This window comes from Punica granatum, chromosome 8 (assembly GCF_007655135.1).
Source record: "Punica granatum isolate Tunisia-2019 chromosome 8, ASM765513v2, whole genome shotgun sequence".
NCBI classification, from domain to species: Eukaryota; Viridiplantae; Streptophyta; class Magnoliopsida; order Myrtales; family Lythraceae; genus Punica; species Punica granatum.
In genome coordinates this window covers 19,500,739-19,523,449 of record NC_045134.1, presented here as the reverse complement: position 1 = coordinate 19,523,449, position 22,711 = coordinate 19,500,739, and the positions used below count along the sequence as shown (strand labels likewise).

Sequence of the window (22,711 nt, the reverse complement as noted above, 5' to 3'; positions counted from 1 at the left end):
GAGAGATACATGTGAGAGAGAGATTAATGTCACAACCTGCAAAAAAAACACTAAAACATTGTAACTTTACACAATCCGTTACGTGTCCTAAACTTTTTGTACTAATATGTTACGTAACGATACGCTCTGTTGCGTAATTATTACAGTAGCAAACTTTCTATACTAATAAGCTAAAAGTAGAAAAAATTTTGCATCAGTACGTTACGGTATGCAAATTTTTTTACATCAAATTGTTGTACCATCAAAACCCTTCCGTTGCCATGTCACATTTTTTCTCCACCACTCGCCATTCAGATTCAATTTGGTCCACGTCAGCTGCCACGTCATATGGCATGTGACTCGTCATCTGCCACGTGAGCAACAACTAACGGCGTTAGTCTAGAATTAACGGAATGTACTTGATTGATGCGTTTTTCAAAGTTTTTGAGCTGCTTGTGGAATTTCAAAACTTTTGTGCCAATTGTGCAACTTTTCAAATCTTTCTGTACCAACCGTGCAAATATTCCTTAATTTTACGTGGTTGTAAGTTTTAAGTTATAAGAGCTAGTATGATACTAATGAAAAAGATATATAATATATCAAGATGTTACTTTAAAAACATTGTTGCATTTAACATTAAAAGAGTAAATATGTGCATCGCAAGAGTCACTTAACTAGTATAATAACAAAATCAAAATTATAGCTGCTTCTTATGCTTGACCCAAAATGAATTCGGTTAATTTTGAAATTTTCCGTGAAACACAAATCCCGGAAAGCAAACAAATAATTCTGGAATTTCAGTTCCCCTAACAAAATCGAATCCCAGCTAATGTTTCAAATATCTTACAAGCAAAAAATGGCCTAAACGTAAAAAATCATGGATTTGGTAGAGAGGTCTCACTTTGAGTACGATGCCGTTTTATATCAGCTTCTCCTAATCAATCAGTTCTTCCCGCTCGTTCAGATCACTTCTGCTCTGTGTCTTGTCGTGCATTACATATTTGTACTTTTCCGGACCAAAATTTATAAAAAGAAAAAAAAACGGCTGTCGTAAATCTTGCCCCCCGGGGCCCAAATGAATCCACAAAAAATAAAATCGAAAATTAAAAGAAATCGACGACAAAAAGAAAAATACTTTTCCCATTTACCCAACCAAAGCAAACGCAGCAAAAAAAAAAAAAAAGAAAAAAAATACAACAAACAAAAGTTTCCCCTTTGGATTCTCTCTCCTCTCTCTTCTCTCTCTCTCTCTGCATCTGTGTCGTGCACTCTGATCTCGCCACGCCTCTGTGCAGGCACAGAATCCTCCGCTCCCCTCCGATTTGTTCTCTGCATCATCGAAGTAAAGTGGGTCTCAGCTCAACTCCTCTCTTCGTCGTCTCAACACACACACACACACACACTCTCTCGCTCTTCTGATTTTGGACTATCTTGAGTAGATTCGGGGGGTAAAATGTGGGTTTGGTAGAGATCTCGCGCAAACTGTTGGTGGGTATTGGGCCATTTCTTGTTCTGCTGCTAATCGTTCAGCTCCCTGTAGGTTCGATTCCGTTCGTTCCCCCCTCAATCGCTTGGAATTGCTGCAGATTTCTGCGTAAAGTTCGGTTTTTTTAAGGTTAGGGAGGATAGTTAAGCCCTAATTCCATCTTGTGCTGGATCATTCTATCTGGGGTTGGATCATGTCATCGGTAGAAGCAGCTGAGAGTGTAAATTTCAGTAGACATTTTGTTTTTTGTTTTTTCTAATTTGGTGTTGGGGGAGGAGAATTTTTCTCCATTTCTGGGGTTGTTTTGATTGTTTGTTTGTGCTGAGAGAAACCCTAGTGTGTTTATTGTGGAGATCTGGGAGTTGTTCCATCTCTTATGCCACATGAGGACATTCTTTCCCTCTGAATCCTATAAAGAGACACAGCTCAATGCCCTCAATCCACAGTCTTGGCTTCAAGTTGAGAGAGGGAAACTCTCCAAATCCTCTTCTCAGCACTCCTTTTCTTCCTCAATGTAAGTTCATCTTCTTTTGATATTCACACACCCACACATGCGCGCGCGTGCGTTTCTTTCGAATTCTTATGGCTGTCAGATTGGAACCCTTTTGTGCTAAAAGCACAGCCATTACGAGTTGCTTTGAGATCTCTATTGTTATCTTTATATGGGTGGGTTTCCATAGATATATGCAGGCCTAAACGTGAGGCAATTGAAGGGCTGTGGGGATCACAATGTATTTGAAATTTCGGTATAACTACTATTGGGACCCATCAAAGGATAAAGCAAGACGATGGAAGCCTGTATTTATAATATATTAATCTCCGATCAGTTGTGTATACAAATTGTTCTCCTTTATAGAGAGAAATTCTGTCCATCTTCCCTCTAAAATTTACTAATACAATATTTTGGTTTAATTTGAGATGCTGCAGAGAATCTTTGATCAAGGTCCCTGAGCCGCCAATTTTGCCATATTTTAAACCCATTGATTATGTAGAAGCTTTAGCACACATCCATGAAGAACTAGAGACTTGCCCTCCTCAAGAGAGGTCCAACCTATACTTACTGAAGTTCCAGGTCTTCAGGGGCCTTGGAGAAGGCAAATTGATGAGAAGGAGCCTACGTGCAGCTTGGCAAAAGGCAAGCTCTGTTCACGAGAAGCTCGTCTTTGGTGCTTGGTTGAAATATGAGAAACAAGGAGAGGAGCTTATTGCTGATTTGCTTGGAACTTGTGGTAAGTGTGCCCAAGAATTTGGCCACATGGATGTTGCCTCTTTGCTTCCGATTGATGTAAGTGTGCGATCAGAGGAGAATGTTTCCTTAGATGGTGATACTGCTCCTAGGAATGTGGTCTTCAGGATTGGGGATGAGAGGATAGTCTGCAATAGGCAGAAGATTGCTGGCCTCTCCGCTCCATTTCATGCGATGCTTAATGGATGCTTCACAGAATCACTTTTGGAAGACATAGATTTGTCAGAGAACAACATCTCTGCTTTGAGCATGGGGGCTATAAGTGAATTCTGCTCGACAGGCAATTTGGACGAAGTTCCTCCAGACCTTTTGCTGGAAATACTGGTTTTCGCAAACAGGTTTTGTTGCGAAACTCTGAAAGATGTATGCGACAGGAAGCTCGCATCTCTCGTTTCTTCAAGGGATGATGCAGTGGAACTCATGGACTACGCTCTCGAAGAGGACTCCCGCGTTCTTGCTGCTTCCTGCTTGCAAGTGTTTCTCCATGAGCTCCCCGATTGTTTGAGTGATGAGAGGGTGGTCCAAATATTTAGCAATGCTAATAGGCAGCAGAGGTTGATCATGGCGGGGCCAGCTTCTTTCTCGCTATACTGTTTGTTAGGTGAAGTTGCTATGAACCTCGACCCTAGGTCAGACAAGACGGCTTGTTTTCTCGAACAAATGCTGGAATCGGCTGAGAATGAGAGACAGAGGTTATTAGCTTTCCACCAATTAGGCTGTGTTAGACTCTTGAGAAAGGAGTTTGATGAGGCAGAAAATCTCTTTGATGAAGCCTTCAGGGCAGGCCATGTTTACTCTGTTGTGGGATTGGCAAGACTATCTTACATGAAGGGTCAAAGTCAATGGTCATATGAGAAGCTTAGCTCTGTGATCTCATCCCAGTCCGAGAGCCCTCTAGGATGGATGCACCAGGAAAGATCACTATATTGTGATGGGGACAAGAAGTGGGAAGACCTTGAGAGTGCGACTAAACTGGATCCTACACTCACATACCCTTACATGTACAGGGCTGCTTCCTTGATGAGGAAGCAAGATGTTCAGGGTGCACTCTCGGAGATCAATCGAGTCCTAGGGTTTAAGCTTGCTCTAGAGTGCCTTGAGCTACGCTTCTGCTTCTACCTTGTCATCGAGGACTATCAATCAGCAATTTGCGATGTACAGGCAATCCTCACTCTGTCCCCAGACTACAGGATGTTCGAGGGACGTGTGGCAGCTTTCCAGCTCAGGACGCTTGTGAGGGAGCATGTTGAGAACTGGATGACAGCCGACTGTTGGATGCAATTGTATGCCCGGTGGTCTTCAGTGGATGATATCGGGTCTCTGTCTGTTATCTACCAGATGCTTGCCGAGTCCGATGCGCCAAAAGGTGTCTTGTACTTCAGACAGTCTTTACTTCTTCTGAGGTACACTGAGGCATTGACTCTTTTTATTATTATTATTTATTATTTTTTTATGTGAATCTTTAAACATGATATTTTAGGTTCAGCTTATGGATCACTGGTAGCTGTAAGCCTTTTGTTGGAAGTACATATGTTGCACGTTTACATTAAAACATTAATGATATTGGAGAAGGGAGTTAGCCTAGGGACGCCATTCCCAAATTTTCCAATCAAATGTTTGCTAGTATTCCTTCCGTTTTATTGTAGAAAGTTGTCGCTGTTTCATGGTTTCTTTTCATTTAATAACCAAAAAATAAGGTAGTACGTGCTGGATTGCATTTAACAAGCCTTTTTGATGAAAGCATGCAAATCATTAATCAATTATTGTTTTCTGAAAGTAATGGTAAAAGGGGTTTTTTGGCCAGTTCTTTTAATGCAAAAAAAAGAAAAATTGGTTTACAATGTCAATTTGTATTTATGTAAACTATCTATAATGTGAAGATTAATCTATCTTTCTATGGCAGGACATATTTTCATTTATGAGTATGTCTCACTCAATCTTCTTCTGCATCATAGTTTCCTCTGATATATGACTGGAAAATTCACTTTCTTTTTAGGTCAAAGTAGACACATTAATCAAAGTACAGCTATTTTTAGCTTTAACCCTCATGCTTAGCCTGTATGGAGTTGAAAAGTTTATTATTAGCTGATTTCTTCTATATTATTTCTTAATCATCACGTAGGCTTTGGATTGTCCTATGCTAGGTTGAACTGTCCTGAGGCAGCAATGAGAAGCTTACAATTAGCTCGCCAGCATGCAAGTGATGAACACGAACGCCTAGTCTATGAGGGTTGGATATTATATGACACAGGGCACTGTGAGGAAGGCCTTCAGAAAGCGGAGGAGTCCATAAAAATTAAGAGATCGTTTGAGGCTTTCTTCTTGAAGGCCTATGCTTTGGCAGATTCTAGTCAGGATCCATCTTGTTCGTCAACTGTTGTCTCACTACTTGAAGATGCTCTTAAGTGTCCCTCTGATAGGCTTCGTAAGGGTCAGGTATGCCCTCTTTTCTTTCAGTTCATCACGCCTTTCATTTTGGTTATGGAATTGACCTGTAATGAAGTATCTTCTGCCACATTAACTTGTTTCTGTTGGACTTTTTAAGTGGTGGTGGATAGATTTAATTCCTTTTCCTTTCTTTTTTCTTGGTAATTAATGCATTTCTTTTTTTTCAAACTTCTGATTGTTGCAATAGTTCTAGTAATGGATGAGAAAACCACCGCTTTGCTTCATTTGCCTTCTTATTGAAAGCAACCAACTTGCTTACTTTCATTGCTGTCGAGCATAAAAGAAGTTTCTAATTTAACTGTAAATCTGAAAATCAGAAGAGGAAGTTCTTGATTATCAGTTATACTCCCATAGACAACCATTCTACCACTTATCGCTGTTTCAAGTTTACCATTTCATGCTTCTCACTGTTTTATTGTCTTTGCTGCTATTAAGCATTGCCCCAACCTTCCAAGTGTGTCAGACCACAATCCTTTGCAATATATATTTACTATTTTAGCAGCTTCCCTTACATTTGATTTATTCTCCTATTCCATCTGTCAGTGGTTACATATGGGTATCCCTCTGATGAGATTTTTTAGATTACATGACAAGAATGCTTGAACTTTATTTGGTCTTTGGGATATCACTTCTGCTTTAAGTATTGTATTTAGAGCTCTCCTTCAGCTGTCTGTTACCAGTATTAATCTTGAATTGGGACTAATCAGAAGAGAGCCGCTACTTCCATGCAGCGAAAAATTATCTGATATTGATCAGCGAGCGCCTCTGATAATAGAGATGAGATTGCTATAGTACTTTGCATTTGATAGTTCTGGAGAATAAGTTTGATATAGGCCAGGTTTTAAATGAACCTTTAGTGGTAAAAAGAGAGATTTGACTATCGGCTGATCTCAAATGCATGCTGTACCATTTTCAGGCGTTGAACAATCTCGGGAGCATCTATGTTGACTGCGGGAAACTAGAATTAGCAGCTGATTGTTACGTCAATGCCCTCAATATCCGTCATACTAGGGCCCACCAGGGCCTCGCTCGAGTGTATTACCTCAGGAACGAGAAGGCAGCAGCTTATAAGGAGATGACTACATTGATTGAGAAGGCACGGAATAATGCCTCTGCATATGAGAAGAGGTCAGAGTATTGTGAACGTGAGCTCGCTAAGTCGGATCTTGAGATGGTAACGAAGTTGGACCCGCTTCGGGTTTACCCCTACAGATACAGGGCTGCAGGTTAGACCGATTCTTCCACACCTTTCTTCGGCAATATATGGTTGATTAAAATAGTTCGGAGTGTTTGGAGCTGAAAGTCGACCTGTTAGTTCTAAAATCAGCTATAAAAGATGAAATAACAAAGAGCATTATTGTTAGACATGCTAATTTCATTTGATGCATTGCTTGTGGATACGGTTGCCTTGCTTCCATCAGAAAATCCTATGCACACTTAAAATGACCAAGTGATCCAGGGGTCAGATCACGTTATCTTCAGCTGACCTTACGGTTGATGGTCCTACCAGGAATGGTTACTAGAGGTGACCATAAAGGTGTTTGCTTCCAAAATACTTGCTCCATTTTTCAGTTTCCAATATCTTCAAAGATTACAGGATCTCTTGTGATATTTCCATAATTTTCGAAATAGCCCCTTTCCTATGTAGCCCCCCACTTCCGCACTTATCATCAAGGGAGGCATCCAAGCTCATCTCTCTGTCTAGACCGAGCTTGGCCTTATCAGGCCAGGGATTGTCTCAGGGAGAACGCCTTCTCGGGGAGGCTAATCTTCCCCCCTCTGAGAGGCATGAGGGACCTGGAACAGCTATTCTGAAAATTATTGGCAATATCAGTGGTGGTTTTGCAATAAGTTTTGGGTGAGGAATGGAAATGCAGAATAGAATGGTAACCAGGCAGCTTCCTGGAACTAATCGAATTTCTAATGAATCCTGAGAGCTGGTCTGTCAAGGGATTATCGTGAGAAAACACATATAGGAACGATCTGTTCTTTAGCTTCACCTGAACTCTTTGTGCCTTGGGCAGTGTTAATGGACAACCACAAGGAGAAGGAGGCGATTGCGGAATTATCACGGGCAATCGCGTTCAAGGCGGACCTCCACCTTCTCCACTTGCGGGCAGCATTTCATGAGCACATTGGCGACGTTTTGGGAGCCCTAAGAGACTGCCGAGCAGCTCTCTGCGTGGACCCTTACCACCAAGAGATGCTCGAGCTGCACAGTAGGGTAAACAGCCATGAGCCGTAAAATCTCTGGCCCGAGAAAGGCAGAAAGGTAAAAGGAAAGAAAGAAGAGGGACACACTTGCAAAGAAAAATTGATTCTCTTTTCCTTTTTGAAGTTTATAGTGTATAGTAGGCTTGTGCATGTATTATTGTCGTCTACGGGACCATGCCATCCTGGCTTCTTTCTTTTTTTTTTGGCCTTGTAATATTTATTTTTCTTCCGATAATTTAATTTCAGGTATCGGTCCTGTTACAGTGTTTTTGCCAATGTTATATTGAAGTATGATGAAATGAAAATTGCTTAAAAGATGTTTTATCTTTGCATTTTTATTCTTTTATTTTGCTTGCCTTGTCATGCAAGCATTGTCCTTGGTATATGTTTGCAAGGGTAAACAATTCCTTGCTTGAAATGCACTCACGTCCTAATCTCACTGTTACATTCTGCATCTATTCAAGTTAATCGTATTGACTTTTAGTTTTAAATTTTTTCTATTCCCTCTTAACCAGACTCGGAATGGCTCGCTTTCTCAAAACAGAGAGCTTTCTGCTATGAATTCTCGAAACAGAAATGGTTATGAGCGATGCCTGCACAAACTTAATGATGCTATATCTATGTCATGCCGTTTCATTCCCTGATCACATTGTCGTATCAAATGCTGGATGCACGAAAAACCTTTTGACATTGCTAGAGATAAAAATTGAGAAGCCAGCAATCGTGTTGGCGCACGGCATGGAAGAAAACAAAGAAATTCTATTTTGAAAATCTTTACATGTCTGTACAAGCAGAAACATTGTACTGCAGAAGTATCGTATTTCTATATCCTGAATGATGCCTTTCCCTATTTGAGAAAACAACTAATGTGGAGAGCAAAGACAACCAAGGCATCGCGTGATTGTGTACAAGAGTACAAGTATAACAGAGGAGTTGATTAGCAAAAGTAGCTTGAATTTTCAGAATTACTTTGCCAGGGATTATCACGAGACCTTGAAGAGATGAAAGACCAAACCATTTCCTTTTGCATTGGGCACTCGAGCAAAATTTTGCTCAACAAGTTGATTTGCTGTTGAAAAAAGCCGATGTAGATTCAGTGAAGAATAAACACCAACCTGCAATAGAATCTTGTATGCTCTGGAGAGTGTTATTTGAACTGGGCCGGAGCACGCTGCTCATAACATCTATCCAATTTTGAGCAAGCAATACCAGTCATGTTTGTGTGCTTGATCTGATATGCTAAATATGGCTAAGTGGGCGGTTCGTAATCTTGGCAGCACAAGGGCAATCCACCAGCCATGTCATATGCCATAACCATTAATTTAATTACCTCCTCAAGAGAGATTCAAAATAAGGATGCTGCATGGCTTCGTCAACACTCAGTCGATCATCCTAGGTTACACATTGCATTCCAAAAGTATGCATCAGTTTCACACAGAATCCATGCTTAAGCTAATCTAGAGTAGTTGAAGATTTAAGTCCTCATTTTGTCAATTCAATGGACACTAGTTACCCCAAAATTATAACAAATAAAGAATGACTGGTACCTCACTATATGAGACATTAATAAAGTTTCATGTGTGGTAAACTGATCTTGGAAGTTCCTCAAAAGTTTAATATATGTTTCAGTCCCAATTCAGTTCACTGGGAATATTATCTTAATATATATGTCGTGATGAGATGAAATCTGCCATATTAGGTTGTCCACTCTGTCATGCATTATTTCAATTTCTCCTTAGCAAACATGACAAAAAGCTAGGCCAGCCCAAGGCATGAACAATCAAGTTAACGAAATTGCAGAACTTACTGGGTCCCATAGTAAGAGATGGCGCACTAATCGCAGAGCCGAGACATCTGGAAAACTGCGAATATATGGAAAATTATAAGGAACAAACCATGGTCTAAGCAGGGACAATTGGAAAAAAGAAATGCTGATATCTACAGCTTCAGTGGGCATGCGCAGTAGCTTAAAACTGACCCGAGTTTTAGGGGATCTCTACTTTTTATTTGACGAGCAAAAAACTCTTCCGAGCATTTCCAGGATGCTGGGGAAACTCCATTCTGTAACATCCAAACAAATAAAAAGATACAATGATTCCTTTCTGAAAGCAAAAATTGACCTTTAAATTCTCTCATTCATTCATTTCATTCATTGTAGAGGTAGTAGTAGCACTAGCAACATGCATCAGCAAAGCATATTCCCCACACCCCCACCCACCCCCCCAGAAAAAAGAAAAGGCAAATGAACCAAACGGAAAATAATAACGATAATCTACAACATGCTGTAGATAGCAAAGAGTATATGGATTGGATAAACAGAAGATAGTAAACTTACACCATATATCGTAGCACCAAAACGATGTTTGGAGGAACTTCCTGGGATTAAGATGCACATTTCCATGAATGACCGAAGCCTGGCATAGTTAAAGAATAGTCAGAACAGAATGACAAAAGGCAACAAAATATAGGTTCCTGTCCCAAATTGGACAACATTCCACCTATGTTGGTTGTGGCTTCTGCTTTTGTTGGATAGAAGATGACACTAACCAAATGAAAATTAACGGTTTAATTTACACTGCGTACTGGATATTATATTTCAAAACCAAGACAGTATTTAGAACTAATCACTACTTTACAGACAAATTTTGACTTTTCCTTAGAGGATGGAGTGGAGAGGAAACAAGAACCTGTATGCAAGTTCCTTTAAACCTTCATCCCAACCCTCAAGATGCCTATCTAGCAAGGCAGCTGTTAAAGGACTTATCTGGAAAATATTTGGTGAACCCAAAATCAATTCCAAGATCACGACACCAACACTCCACATGTCGTACCTGTTTATGACGAGCAGCAAATTAGCTAATGATTGTAACAACATATGGAATTGCCAATAAAAGGAATACCAAAGTTGCATAAAAAAGATTTATCAAGAATAAGTTAGAGACGAAACTTGAGAGTACGAACAATAAATACCTTACACGAAAATAAGTTTTAGAGCAACAAATTCAAGAGCGATGATTGCGAATCTAATATGATTTGCTTCTATTGACTGAAAAATATATTTTTCACATGAAAAACATATCCACGAATTTTTCTGTATTTTCATAAATTGATAGCTGGAGCTAGGTCTTTCTTTTTCCTATAATTTCATTTTTCTTTCTTAATTGGATCTTTTAATTAAATTAGTGAATAATTTGAATATGCAATACTGTGGAATGAACAGATTTGATCTTTTACAGAATATATAATTTCTTAGAAACCTAATACTTAGCTACAATTTCGCTGTTATTATTTTCAACATAATCTGGCGCCAGCTCCTGGCTCTTTTCTACAGTCTGTAGTCAAGTCTAACAATAGTTTGAACTACAAAAGTAATATTTAGTTAGTATCTAAGGAACAGTGTGTAGTCAAGTCTAACAATAATTTGAACTACAAAAGTAATATTTAGTTAGTATCTAAGGAACAGTGACTAGTCGGTGTTAAGAATAAATATGATAGAATAATAGATGGTCTATACCCGCATGTATACATGCGTGGGCATCTACTACTATCCAGAAAAACCATCAGCAAAAGAATCACATACTTCAAGGTGATGCTTGTTGGCCCTTGATACCAAGTAGTATTGAGCAAAGCTTCAGGAGGTGCATATTCTGAAGTTTGTTCGGCTCTGGAAAAGGAAGAAAACAGTTGAGAAAGCAAACAAGCACTGATTTTTATATGACTACACAATCCCACAACCCGGTACGGAAGGAAACAGCATTGATGTAGGTACCTTGAAGGGCCACTAGACCCATACAAATGCTTTAGAGTAAATTCATCTATTGCACTGCCAAAGTCGATAATCCTCCTAAAAATGCGAGGAAAAAAAATTAGGGCAATTTTAAGTAGAGTAGCCAAGCCTTAAAATAAGAAAAGGTCGAGCAACTAGAAAACAGATTCTACCAGCATAATAATAAGCATTTATGTACACTGGACCTTAAAACACAATCATTGAGTAAAACAAATACCATAACTTAAATATAATGTCCGTGGTGTTTATAGTCTACTATAAATGGCCCTGAGAGCAGCAGAAGCAAATAACTACATCAAAGTTATGAACAAGTTCAGATTAAGTGAGAGGTTCTCCGGATTCCAATGGTTTAAAATCTAATAGATCAACATGCAATCAATCAGAATGCCGCAATCATAAATAAAGTGAAAGCTTCTAATTGTCAATATGGTTCTCAAAGGACAACAACATGAATCCTGTACACACATTTTGGTGGTATAATTCTTGTCCTGACTTGGACCTTCTCTCATGCATCTGCCTGTTTCCTGATCTTCGAAACATATCACCATATTCTCTGCAAAATCAAGGTTATTATTAAAAAAAAAAAAATCCAAAGAACTAAACACATCCATGCATTTAGCTTCTTGAAGATCATTGTATAAACTGATGGGAAATGTAAAGACGAACAAAAAGTGTCATGCAGTACAGAGCTAGTGAATGACCACAGATGGAGCACTGCAATTTGACCAGCAGAAAATTGCACTAAAATAATTGCAATTACCAAATGATACTTATCAATATAGTGCAAGGAAAATGAGCAAATGCCGTTCAGCATAACACTAAATAAATGATTGTTGTATTGATCTGTGAACAGAAACTCGAAATCAGTAACTTCAGTGTTAGGTCTGATTTTCAAATCATTCAACAAGGACCTATTCAATATTGCAGAAAGAGATATTAAAACCTTAAAAGACAGAGAGAGAGAAAACCAAGGGGGGTCTTTATAACTTCACATGTAAATCTTTGCATCTGATTGCACAATTTGTTTCAATGGTTGAAAGAATGAATTTCCTGTTTAGCTTCTTACATAATGCTCTAGAGAATCACACTTAAAAGAGTTACTACAAAACCACTCTTCTTGAGCATCATTCACCACAAAATAGGATATGACAGACCTCTCAGGAAAACATACGATGGAAAGCTCATTTTTTCACCCATTGATTTGACGAAAAGGAAGAACTACAACACATCTACAAAGAATATTGGATACTATCCACGACTCGAGGTAAAATAAAATAGCAAAAAGTCCTATAATTTATTCAAAGAACAGGATGATCATGATGAGGATAAACGATTGAAACCTTCAACACGTAAAGCATACAGGACATTTTACAAAACCATACTTTTAGCACTCTAGTTTTGGATTATGCAGGCATCTCGATCACGAGAAAAACTAAACATATAACTTGGGTCTATTTGATTATTTTCTGTAGCTTAATCATGCTTGAAACAGAACAACCAGATTTATACATTTATAGAAATCTTTGACTTAAAACTATTCATAGTGAGATGAGCATTACAAGATACATTCCCTTACCAGGCTTAATATCCCTGTGAGTGATATTACGGTCATGACAAGACTTGAGCGCCATGAGCTGACCAAGTAGTGGAGAGAAGAGACAACACACAATGAGTTATATATAAAATAAAGGTAGATACCAGCTCAACTTTCTCCAGTGAAATTTTCATGTGCAGCAACTATTTAGTGCGGTACAAACATCAAACTGCTTAAAAATTTTAACTACTACATAATTACATATCACATTCTTGACCTAGCCATCTCAGTTCAAACACTAAAGGATAGTGTCAAGATCTAAGTGGAAAACTTTATTCAACACTACAATAGAAAGGTCAGGTAAAGAAAGTTAATAGTTGACATACCAGCTGCCATATGAGATTGCGCATCTCCTCTCTCCCACCTTCTGTTGTTTTCAGCCACTTCCACCATTTCGATGGGTATAACACCTGGGAATGTTTAATCTGTTCACCTTCCTCCTTATCTCCCACTTGCTCAGTTGTGTATATAAGCTTCGATAAGGACACGCCTTCATGACGGAAAACCAGCCATACATCACTAGATTTAGATTCAAAAGATTCCACATATCTTGCAATATGGTCCAATCCTTCTTCATGGGATGTAATCAGACCGAAACCATGACCAAAATTCTCCTTCTTTTGCATATCATGGAACGCTGATCCATTAGTTCCTAACTCTTCTACGAAATTTGATCTTGACTGTTTTAAAAATGAATCGTCTGCTGACAGCTGATCACCCAAGGTTGAAGAAGCATTTAAGAAAATTTCACCAAAGTACTTCTCTCGTAGACCACTCAAGTACACAGGACGACCCCTTTCCACCTGTTTGTAACTTGGTATATCAAAATTCAGAAGTAAAATAAAACTTTGATGATTGCCATCAAAATCAAAATAAAAAATAAAAGGGCACGTCTTAAAAACCAATTCCCTATCAGCAAAACAAATATTTGATTCCTGATCAAATAATCCGTGGCCCTCAAATGTGCATTTGGAAAACACCATTGTCAGCTTATTAACGTGAAAGTCTCATCAACCATGAATTGAATGGTAAATTTTTTGTTGGTATTTATTAACAAAAAAAAATCACGGAAATTGCTGATAAGCGGAGCAGTTTGGCAGTAGAAAGCTGAGTGTTGCTCAGTAGTGCATAAATCCACATAAATCTGATATATGATAAACAAAGCCCATTTAGACATTCAAAACCAAGAGCCAGGACCACTTTATATAACCAAAGCTGCAGTGCAATAAAACTCCAGACATTAACAATGACTTAGATTTTGGAAAAATTAGAGTTCATGTAATGCAGACCAAGAGATATGTAAGAGTTCATGAGAAAGGAAAATGACTACCATTAGCCGTTTCAGAATGAACAAATTGGCATCAGCTCCAGAACTACAGTTAGTGCACGAACTATTTATCCTTTGCCATGAATTGCTTGCTTGACAACAGTTCCAGTGAACAGCCAGCCATACTTCACCGTATGAACCACGGCCAAACCTTTTCTTCAGTACATACCTGATACGAAAGTCCAAGAACTACAAAGCTTGCTCTAAGTGATCACACAAAATACTAAAGAAATTCATTTTTTTTCCCTTCTTAATAATATTTTATAATCTACCAGAATTACCCAACTGTTTCCATAGTCCAATATATTGTAGTCATTGTAAACAAATGACTCCTTGTTATGCTGGTACTAAAGAAGAACTACAACATATATTATTTTGATCATAAAATTGAAGATAAAAAGAAAATATTTACCTAGTACATGTGAATATTAAGCTGTTTTAATCTCAGCAGATAGCAAGAATGACATAAATTTATCAAAGAGAACTGGAACAAAATACTTTCATCATAAACATCAAAATATTAGAACATTTACCTAGAATCAGGGATCCCATGCTCAAATGTTCCATAATTAGAATCAGAATCATGCAATGAAATTGATTCCAGCAAAGCAAGGACCCTTGCAAAGCCTTCTGAAATTGTGCATTGACCTTCCTTTCGCTCACTGGGCATCCCAAAGTACATGCATAAATTTTGGTCGGTATAAATATTCACAGGTCCACCTGAGACGATAAACCAATGTTATTCACATAAACAGAGTACAACTGTGAGACTTTTTTTTTTTTTTTTTTTTTTGGGGGGGGGAGGGGGGTTGGGGGTGGGGAGTGAGTGAAGCTATAAATAAAGGTTAAAATTAATGAGAGCCCTCAGGGCCCTTGTCAAAAATATTTGCAGTTGCATTATGATTTTAATTTGTTTTGCTAGATGCCTGTTTTGGAAAATGTGTTGATTTTGCTTTTCCAATGCAAATATTTTGCTTGCTTATCTTAGCAAAAAGAAACACAGCTATTTTGCTGAAATGACATTTGGAAAAAATTAATGAAAAAAAGCTCACAATTATAATGATAAATAACTTTTTAAAAGAGTAACTGTATCTCCACTAAAGCATATTCATCTGTTCTAAACGAACAGTACACATCACTATCATGGTAGTAAAACAACACAAGTACAGTGGGATATTAAGACATTGGATAGATTGCTTTCACCTTAGAAAGCAAAAAAGTTTATACAGGATGGGTTAACCATACAAATATTCCCTAAGGGTATTCCACTGGAAAGTAAGTGACAAAGAAGTAGCCCTACTATGACAAACTAGCACGCCTATTTCTAGAGATGCAGAATAAAGACTTTCTTTGGCAAAATTATCCTTTAGGTTAAACCAACACCCTTTATAATTTACCAAAAAGACACTGAGATTGAGTTTCAAAATAGAGATTCACCACTCCTCGTTTATGCAGCCACGACAGTATTTATTTAGTTTTACTGAGCATCAAAATCCTTACTAGTGTCAATGATCTGGCTATAGTATTAACAAAAAAATTACAAAGAGAATTATTTCTTACATGTATATAACCCATCTCCCTCACACCATCAGGCCCAATGTCTTCCTATGCAAACACAGGTATTTAATGAAGGCCGTCAATAACCAGGCATCTCATCTGGTACAGACAACAGAGAGAAGGGGGTGGATAGAGGAGAGTGACACAAAAATGGGGAAGACAGTGAGAGCAAAGGGACAAACGGAGGTACAGCGGCATGATGGGCACCGACAGGGTGTTGCTGGCCACCCTAACACCTACTTTGGTTACAGAACAGCATTGCTGGCCACCCTAGCACCTACTCTGGTTGCAGGACAGCATTGTAAGCAATCAAGGCTTAGCTCTCTCCCTCTCCATTAGCCAAGGTCCTTTTTTTTTTTTTTTTCTCCTTTTGCTATTTCAGAAAATCGTTTGGTAATGTTTTCAGTTTAACCAGATGATATGGCACTAACAAAAATTTTGGTGCCCGGTGAGCAATTAAAAAATTAATATATATCGGCACATCAGAACAAAAGGAAGGTGAAAGTCATGTTTCGAAACATAGTTTTAGTACCTTTAAACTATGTTTATAAACTTAACATACCGCACTGTTGGTTGAGGGCTTCAGGAAGAGCCAGAGGCAGGCCATATACAGGCTCCTTCCAATCATGAATTTGAGCTTCTAACATATCATCCATATCTTCACTAAGCGGCTCAGCTAAATAAAAACAGCAAAAACTTCCATGCTTTGGTTCAACCTGTCATAGATAAGAAGCTTCAAAAGTGCTGCCATTGATTGCATATATGAAGCAGAAAATATTTTAAACTGCAACGACTTCAGGGATACTGAACTATTATCTCCGAACTACCGATCAGGATGACCAAATTGACTACACTCCCCTAGTCTTCAGGTCAAGACATCCAAATATATGAAAATTTCACACTTTTAAATAAAACCAGATTTGAGATTATCGAAAGGCTACTGAATCCAATTCATCCAAGTAACATCAAGATTATTTTGCATTACTTTTCTAAAGACTTATTGCATGCTACTCAATGAGCACCGCGGTTCAGTTTGTATTCTTCCAATAAGAGGAAATGCTTTGATGTCTTTAAACATAAAAGAGAATATAAAGGAACCTTTAGGATCGAGAGCACAATAAAGAAAATGAGAATGTGCATGTAATGCTTATTCTTTTCCTGCTGAAACTAAGCTACACGTCTGTGCACTTCACATGTATGCTCATAAAAGGGCTTATAACACTACAACTGCATTATCAAAGCAGTCCATGCATCTTATAATTAGTCTAATCCTGGTAGTTGTTGGAAATCAGATGTGGTCACAATTCACATGGGAAGACAAAAATAAGATCTAAAAGGATGTAAGTGAAGTTTCTTTAAGCTATAAGCCAACAATGAACAACTTAAAAAGTAAAAAAAAAATAAAAAAATAAATAAAATTCCAACAATTTAACTTTCAATTATCAAGAGTAAAGATTTGCAATTGATTAGCAAATATAACAGCATCTGAAAATCAAAAGCTTACCATCAACCTGCCAAACTTCATTGAATGAGGATGAAAATGCTCTAAGCCGATAATATCAGAAGACAGGCCCTTATCTGGACAGTTAAATTAACTTTAGAAAAGCCACTTGTGATGAAACTTACAAAATTTAAAGTACACATACAATTGCATAGAGACAAACAGCTGCAGCCTTGTATCATTCATCATCTACAATCCATGTCAGTAGATATAGCTGCTTCAAGTACTAGCAAGACATTTTAGTAATTGCAGCATTTTCCTTTGACAATAGGCAAAATACTACAACTCTCCATACAATATAGCATTATTTATCTCAAAGATTGCATAACTAGGGCAGAGAAAAACTAAACCAGAGGGTCATTTCATAAGAGTCTGATTTCGCAAACACTGTTATTTATCATGTTAGAAAATATGTGTCATAGAGGGTCTAGTTATATTCTGGAATCTGTTACAAAGGTCTTATTACAAAAAACTGGGCTATAACCAATTATGGTTAAGCCACTTTAATTCCCTACTCTCTCTCTTTCTATCCTGAATAACAGATCGGTAAGCGAGTAGAATCATCACTCCAATGCGATAATAATGAGATCAATCCGGGAAAAAGGGCATGGAAAGTTTGTCCAATTTGACAATGAAGTTACAAATCTAGACAAACCCAAACTTCATGTCTTACTTCGTATAAACTTCCGGAGATGGTGAATCATTAAAAGAAAAGGGAATGCATCTCCTAAGCCAACTTTAACAATAATATGATCAGGAATTAGGAATAGTAGAATAATGCAGTAAAGTTCAAGAACACAGTGAATCACCTGACCGACCATTATTGTACTCTAATCCTACAGATGTGGTATCTGTATCAACTCCTCCAGTATAGTTACCCGGTTGAATGTTACGAGATAGAAGACTTAATTGAAGAGGCACAACCACAGCAGCCATATTATCCATACTGCCCCTTTCCAAAGCAGTTTCCACTATACAGTCAGCTAATGAGTAAGAGCATGATGAAGATATCTCTGATCTTGAGTTGCCATGACCCTGTGCTTCCCACAGTATATCACAAACATCTTGTGGGCTCAATTCTTCAAAAACACCATCTGATGCAGCTACCAGATAGCTATCATTGATGTTGAGGGATTGCCAATCCATAACTTCTGGTGCTGCTATTACACCAGAACTGTCATCCAACTCATAAAAGTGAATAAGAAATCAGAAACGGGTGATTGGGGAGACCACAACCACGAGTGAGTATGAGAGAATAAAATCCACAAATTTTATAGCTCCACATGTTTTCCCTCACCTTTTAAATTTCACATCACCAATGGCTCGTGAAACAGCCAGTTGGCCATTGACTCGAGGAACACCACTCAAATTAAGAACATAACCACCCGCAGCTTCTACTCGAGACCTTTCATCATCCCTATCGGGACTATGATCTCTTGTTAACTCCTGAACAGAAAAGTGCGTCAAACCATTCAAACTAGCCAACTTAAAGTGCTCACTGTATTTCATGGGCATAATAGCACCACCCCGCCTTTTCTCGCGATGTAATCTTAGTAAAGTCGCTGCAATTAGTAATTTTATAATTAGTCACAGAACTGCTGAAGCAAGACTATATATGATCGGTACTAGAATACATGGACTGACACATGACGAATAATAAACTAATATTTCTAGTTAAATCACTCAAAAGTAAGTATAACCCGGTGAGTATAGTATTGCAAAATATTTATTATGTTAAGAAGTTATAAAGGTGGAGTAGCCTTTCAACCTAGACATGTATAAGAGCTATATGTGTATAGGTATAAAATTAAAATTTTCCAACCTCTAGCATCCGCGGGGGACTGGAACCTTTCAGAGCATAAGAGAGCCTTTGAGTCTCCAACATTCGCAACTAAAATTTTGCCATCTGCCACGAGTATAACTGTTGCTGTGGATCCTGAATTAAGATTGCTTCTGGATGCTTCCTAAACAATTGAAAAAAGTAAAAATGTGGTCAAAACTTAAGTGCAGGCGAAAAGTGTTGCAACAATATATGCATGATTGTGGAATACATCAAAACTTGCCTTTGAAAATTTTGCATCAATATCCCGGATTGCCCTCGTCAATGCTTCCTTCAGAATTTCCAAATGATAGGAATGATCAAATTCTACTGTCCTTGAGGACTTAACCCTGCGAAATCTCTTATGTTATATCATACAAAACTATGGACAATAAAACAAGTGTTAAGACTAAAACTGCATCTGTTAACGTTCATGTAATTTCATAACCAGTTGAATCATTGCTACAGACACACATGCTGGATAATATGACAAATAAACAACAAAGATAAACAGGCACATAGTTGGCCTTGCCAAGCTATACGCCAATCATGTATTGACATAATGAAATTCAAGCCTTTATTGGTAATAGCACTTCAACAACAAAAGCCTCATTATTTGCAGAAGTATATTTTGTCCTACGATAAACCACTCAACATTTTTCTTTTGCAAATGTTCATATACTCCAGTCGAATTAAGAAAATTTTATGTTTTATCATTTGGAAGGTTCTGGTTAGACAGACATAACTGCACGTGAAATGTAAGTATCCCATCTTCCTGTGCATCTGCCCTTATCCTCTGTGTACGTGTAGGGTGGCGTCATGTTATAAGGGGTGGTTTCAAGGTGGTACCACGCCAGCATAACATCATGGGAAAAGTGCAAAAGATCATGGTTTGCTAAGTCAATTTCAATCTTATTCTTGGGAAAGTGCAGTAATCATGATTGCCTGCAACAATTAAAACCGTGGAAATATACAAACCTTCTCCTTTAATTTAATTAGGCAGAGATGGAACCAGTAACTAACCGCTAATGGGTAACAAAAGAGACAGAAAGAGAGTCATTTGTCCAAGAGAGACACATAGATTGTCAAGTTGCAATGAATAGGATAAAGCTTTCCATGGGGAGAAAATTGATTGCAATATAGGTTTCTTAATAAACGCACCTTTCTTGATCCTGATACTGCCAACTCAAATCTTCATGCCAATTGAGAACTTGAAAAAGACCATCCAGATCTCCTTTTCTCCCCAACTTTCTCATGAATTTCTTCAATGCGACGGAAAAGGTTGAATCCAGGAGGAAGTAGGCATGCAACATGAAATACTCAAACAGATGCTTAGACGCCATCTCACTAGCTTCTGCTCCGTTATGACCATCGAAAACAGCTATTACTCCAACAGTCACCTCCTTAATCCCTGTACTACCTGCCCCCAACATTAATATTTAGAGTGTTAGAAGCAACAAACAGCTTCACTCCGTCTTTCGAAAGGTTTTCATGGCGACTACACATGAAGCAGCGTTTCCGAATATTGAAAGAATTACTCATATTTACTAACAAGCAGCACGTTTTCGATGATTGCATGAAGTTGTGCCCATTGAACATGATTGCAAACTTCGAACGCTAAAATGAAGCACAAATTTCATCACTAAATCCGATTACTCTCGATTTCGTGAAAGATCATCCCACCAATGGCCCCATTACCCATCCAATCAAAGAAGAATGTGAAAGTGATGAAGTTTACTGGGGAAAGGGATGCGGACGTCGAGAGCGCAGAAGGTGCGATCCTCCTGGTACTTGCGGCTGCCCTGGAGCACGGCCACCTGGCAGAGCTTGCCGCCGGTGGCAGAGGCGCGTGTAGGGGAGGCATGGCCGGAGAGCTTCCAGCGGGGGCACTTTGGCGACTGGAAGACCGCCGGGGCGCCGCCTTCTCGGTACACCGTCAAGCAGGTCGATGATTCCCCCACCACAACGATGACTGCGTGAGCGAAGAGGAGAGAGAGAATGGCTGCGAAGGGCTTGAATGAGTGAAGAGCCATATCATGTCATGAGATCGAAGAGGAGAATGGCGGGAAATTTGCGCCTCCAAAGGCCGCAGAGGGCGGAGGAGAAGGTGGCGGTTGCTGGCTTGCAGCCGGTTTATATTATGACTCAAATCCTCATCCAATTAAAAATGACGACCTGCAATTTGGTCCCAAAAACATACCACGCTTGATAAATTGATCCCGAAAGGTTTTTTTTTTCTTTGTACCCCGCTATCTAAAAGTCCAATAGGTTTAGACTAATTTAATTCGAGTCGAGTCGATGGTAAAACTCTCATAGTATGGATTTTTTCTAATCACAATATTCGAATAAGAGATCTTACTTAAAAAAAAAAACAAGTGTCGTAAGTTTGAATCAATCCATGTTGTTGCTCGCAAGATTTTTAGTAACCTAATTAGTCTCCTTACAATTTAAAGTGGTGAAAATGGGTCAGGACTAACTTGCTTAAACCTTCTAGTGAGACCAATTAGATTACTAAAAATTTTTCAAGGACTAATTTATCAAGCAATGTATCTTTCTGGGATCAAATTGTATGTTTTGTTAATAGAAAAACATAAGGTTTATTGTGTTAGCAATTGCAACATTGGGTCTCAATTTGAACTCTACCATAATGTTTCATTGTTGAAAAAGAAAAATCTGTGTTATTTATTTATTTATATATCTATAAGAGTTAATAACTTAAATAAGCATGTGATTTGGCCAAATTTCCTCATTTAACACGGTATTTTTATATAATTAATTACATAAGGATACGTGATTTAAATTTTATCTTAATTCTAGCACAACCGTCAATGTCTCTCAAAAAAACCCATTAAATATTTATGTGGCACGCTTGCTGGTCCACCATTGTGCACAGGGGCATTAGTTAGTGTGCTACGGGCCTTAACAGATACTAAAAACCCATTTTGTCCTCAAATTACCATCCTTTTCCTCTCTATTAATCGAATGAGAAGGGCAAACTCTACTTCAAAATCAAATGATTTCACTCTCAAAATTGACTCAATTATTTGTAAAACTCAAATTTGTTTGGAATTTGAAATCCATTGCCATCATAGATTGTACAGTTGTAAAATAGGGGATTTTTTTGTGTATTGGGTATTTACTATAACTGATAGCCTCAGATAGTCGTCTGAGAATATTGCAGTTTTGTTTCCTTTCTTGTTTGGCTCTACAGCCTATTTACTGGTCCTATGTTCATAATGGAATTTGAGTTTGAATGCTACAAACTTACTATGGTATCATAGCACCTTCATTATGGGACCAATCGAATTCTCTCTGTGATTGAATTCTGAAAGTATCTATCATAGAGGATGGCGAATGTTAGTGATTCCGAGAAGAGCCCGAGGAAGGGATCAAATTTCCAAAGACCATTGAGAAAGGACATGGCTCGATCAGGAGGGCTGAAATTCCAGCGGTGTATCAGCTCACATTGTCAGATGGCCCACGCAATATGATAATCGAATGCAACCTAAATGGCAACAATTACTTGACGTGGTCACATGTAATGCTGACTACATTAAGGGCAAAAGGCAAACTCGATGGGACACTCCAGAAGCCAGAGGAGAATGATCAGGTACGAGAAAGGTGGGAGATTTGCAACTGCACGCTCATAGCGTGGATGTTCAATACAATGAAGAAATAGCTCCAGTTTACAGTCAGGCGTCGTGGATGCAAAGAATTTGTGGGATGACCTCAAGGAGAGGTATTCACAAGGGA

General features: G+C 38.4%; 2 protein-coding genes across 4 annotated transcripts; one reads left to right on the top strand and one right to left on the bottom strand.

Moving 5' to 3' along the window:
* The first annotated feature begins 1,162 nt into the window (after nucleotides 1-1,162).
* Nucleotides 1,163-7,705, top strand: LOC116188364 (ETO1-like protein 1). Its single transcript, XM_031517666.1, has 5 exons — nucleotides 1,163-1,979; nucleotides 2,393-4,114; nucleotides 4,856-5,147; nucleotides 6,076-6,385; nucleotides 7,184-7,705. The coding sequence occupies exons 1-5, from the start codon at nucleotides 1,849-1,851 to the stop codon at nucleotides 7,402-7,404; spliced, it is 2,676 nt and encodes an 891-aa protein (XP_031373526.1). The 5' UTR covers nucleotides 1,163-1,848; the 3' UTR covers nucleotides 7,405-7,705.
* A 407-nt stretch (nucleotides 7,706-8,112) lies between these two features.
* On the bottom strand, nucleotides 8,113-21,119 carry LOC116188362. Of its 3 annotated transcripts, XM_031517664.1 has the most exons (21): nucleotides 20,697-21,118; nucleotides 20,120-20,378; nucleotides 19,203-19,308; nucleotides 18,962-19,103; nucleotides 18,437-18,701; nucleotides 17,949-18,313; nucleotides 17,143-17,216; nucleotides 16,201-16,354; nucleotides 14,615-14,801; nucleotides 14,085-14,250; nucleotides 13,081-13,557; nucleotides 12,737-12,794; nucleotides 11,626-11,713; nucleotides 11,143-11,217; nucleotides 10,954-11,037; nucleotides 10,061-10,204; nucleotides 9,709-9,787; nucleotides 9,352-9,434; nucleotides 9,181-9,235; nucleotides 8,704-8,765; nucleotides 8,113-8,442 (listed from the first exon to the last, which is right to left on the bottom strand). In XM_031517664.1, exons 1-21 carry the CDS (start codon nucleotides 20,989-20,991, stop codon nucleotides 8,427-8,429), a joined length of 3,234 nt encoding a protein of 1,077 aa, XP_031373524.1. In that variant the 5' UTR covers nucleotides 20,992-21,118; the 3' UTR covers nucleotides 8,113-8,426. The 3 variants fall into 3 exon arrangements, with proteins under 3 accessions (XP_031373524.1, XP_031373523.1, XP_031373525.1); XM_031517663.1 differs by lacking the exon at nucleotides 8,704-8,765 and having other exon boundaries at nucleotides 20,697-21,119; XM_031517665.1 differs by lacking the exon at nucleotides 8,704-8,765 and having other exon boundaries at nucleotides 20,716-20,850.
* Nucleotides 21,120-22,711: the final 1,592 nt, after the last annotated feature.

Bases quoted from the DNA above. Each gene is read 5' to 3' on its own strand.
- LOC116188364 (XM_031517666.1), top strand. From the start codon at position 1,849: ATGAGGACATTCTTTCCCTCTGAATCCTATAAAGAGACACAGCTCAAT. The intron at 1,980-2,392 runs GTAAGTTCATCT...GAGATGCTGCAG, and splicing joins CACTCCTTTTCTTCCTCAAT to AGAATCTTTGATCAAGGTCC. The intron at 6,386-7,183 runs GTTAGACCGATT...TGCCTTGGGCAG, and splicing joins CTACAGATACAGGGCTGCAG to TGTTAATGGACAACCACAAG.
- LOC116188362 (XM_031517663.1), bottom strand. From the start codon at position 20,991: ATGGCTCTTCACTCATTCAAGCCCTTCGCAGCCATTCTCTCTCTCCTC. The intron at 14,251-14,614 runs GTAAATGTTCTA...CTTTCGTATCAG, and splicing joins CATGGGATCCCTGATTCTAG to GTATGTACTGAAGAAAAGGT. The intron at 8,443-9,180 runs GTAAGTTCTGCA...TTTTTTCAACAG, and splicing joins ATCTCTTACTATGGGACCCA to CAAATCAACTTGTTGAGCAA.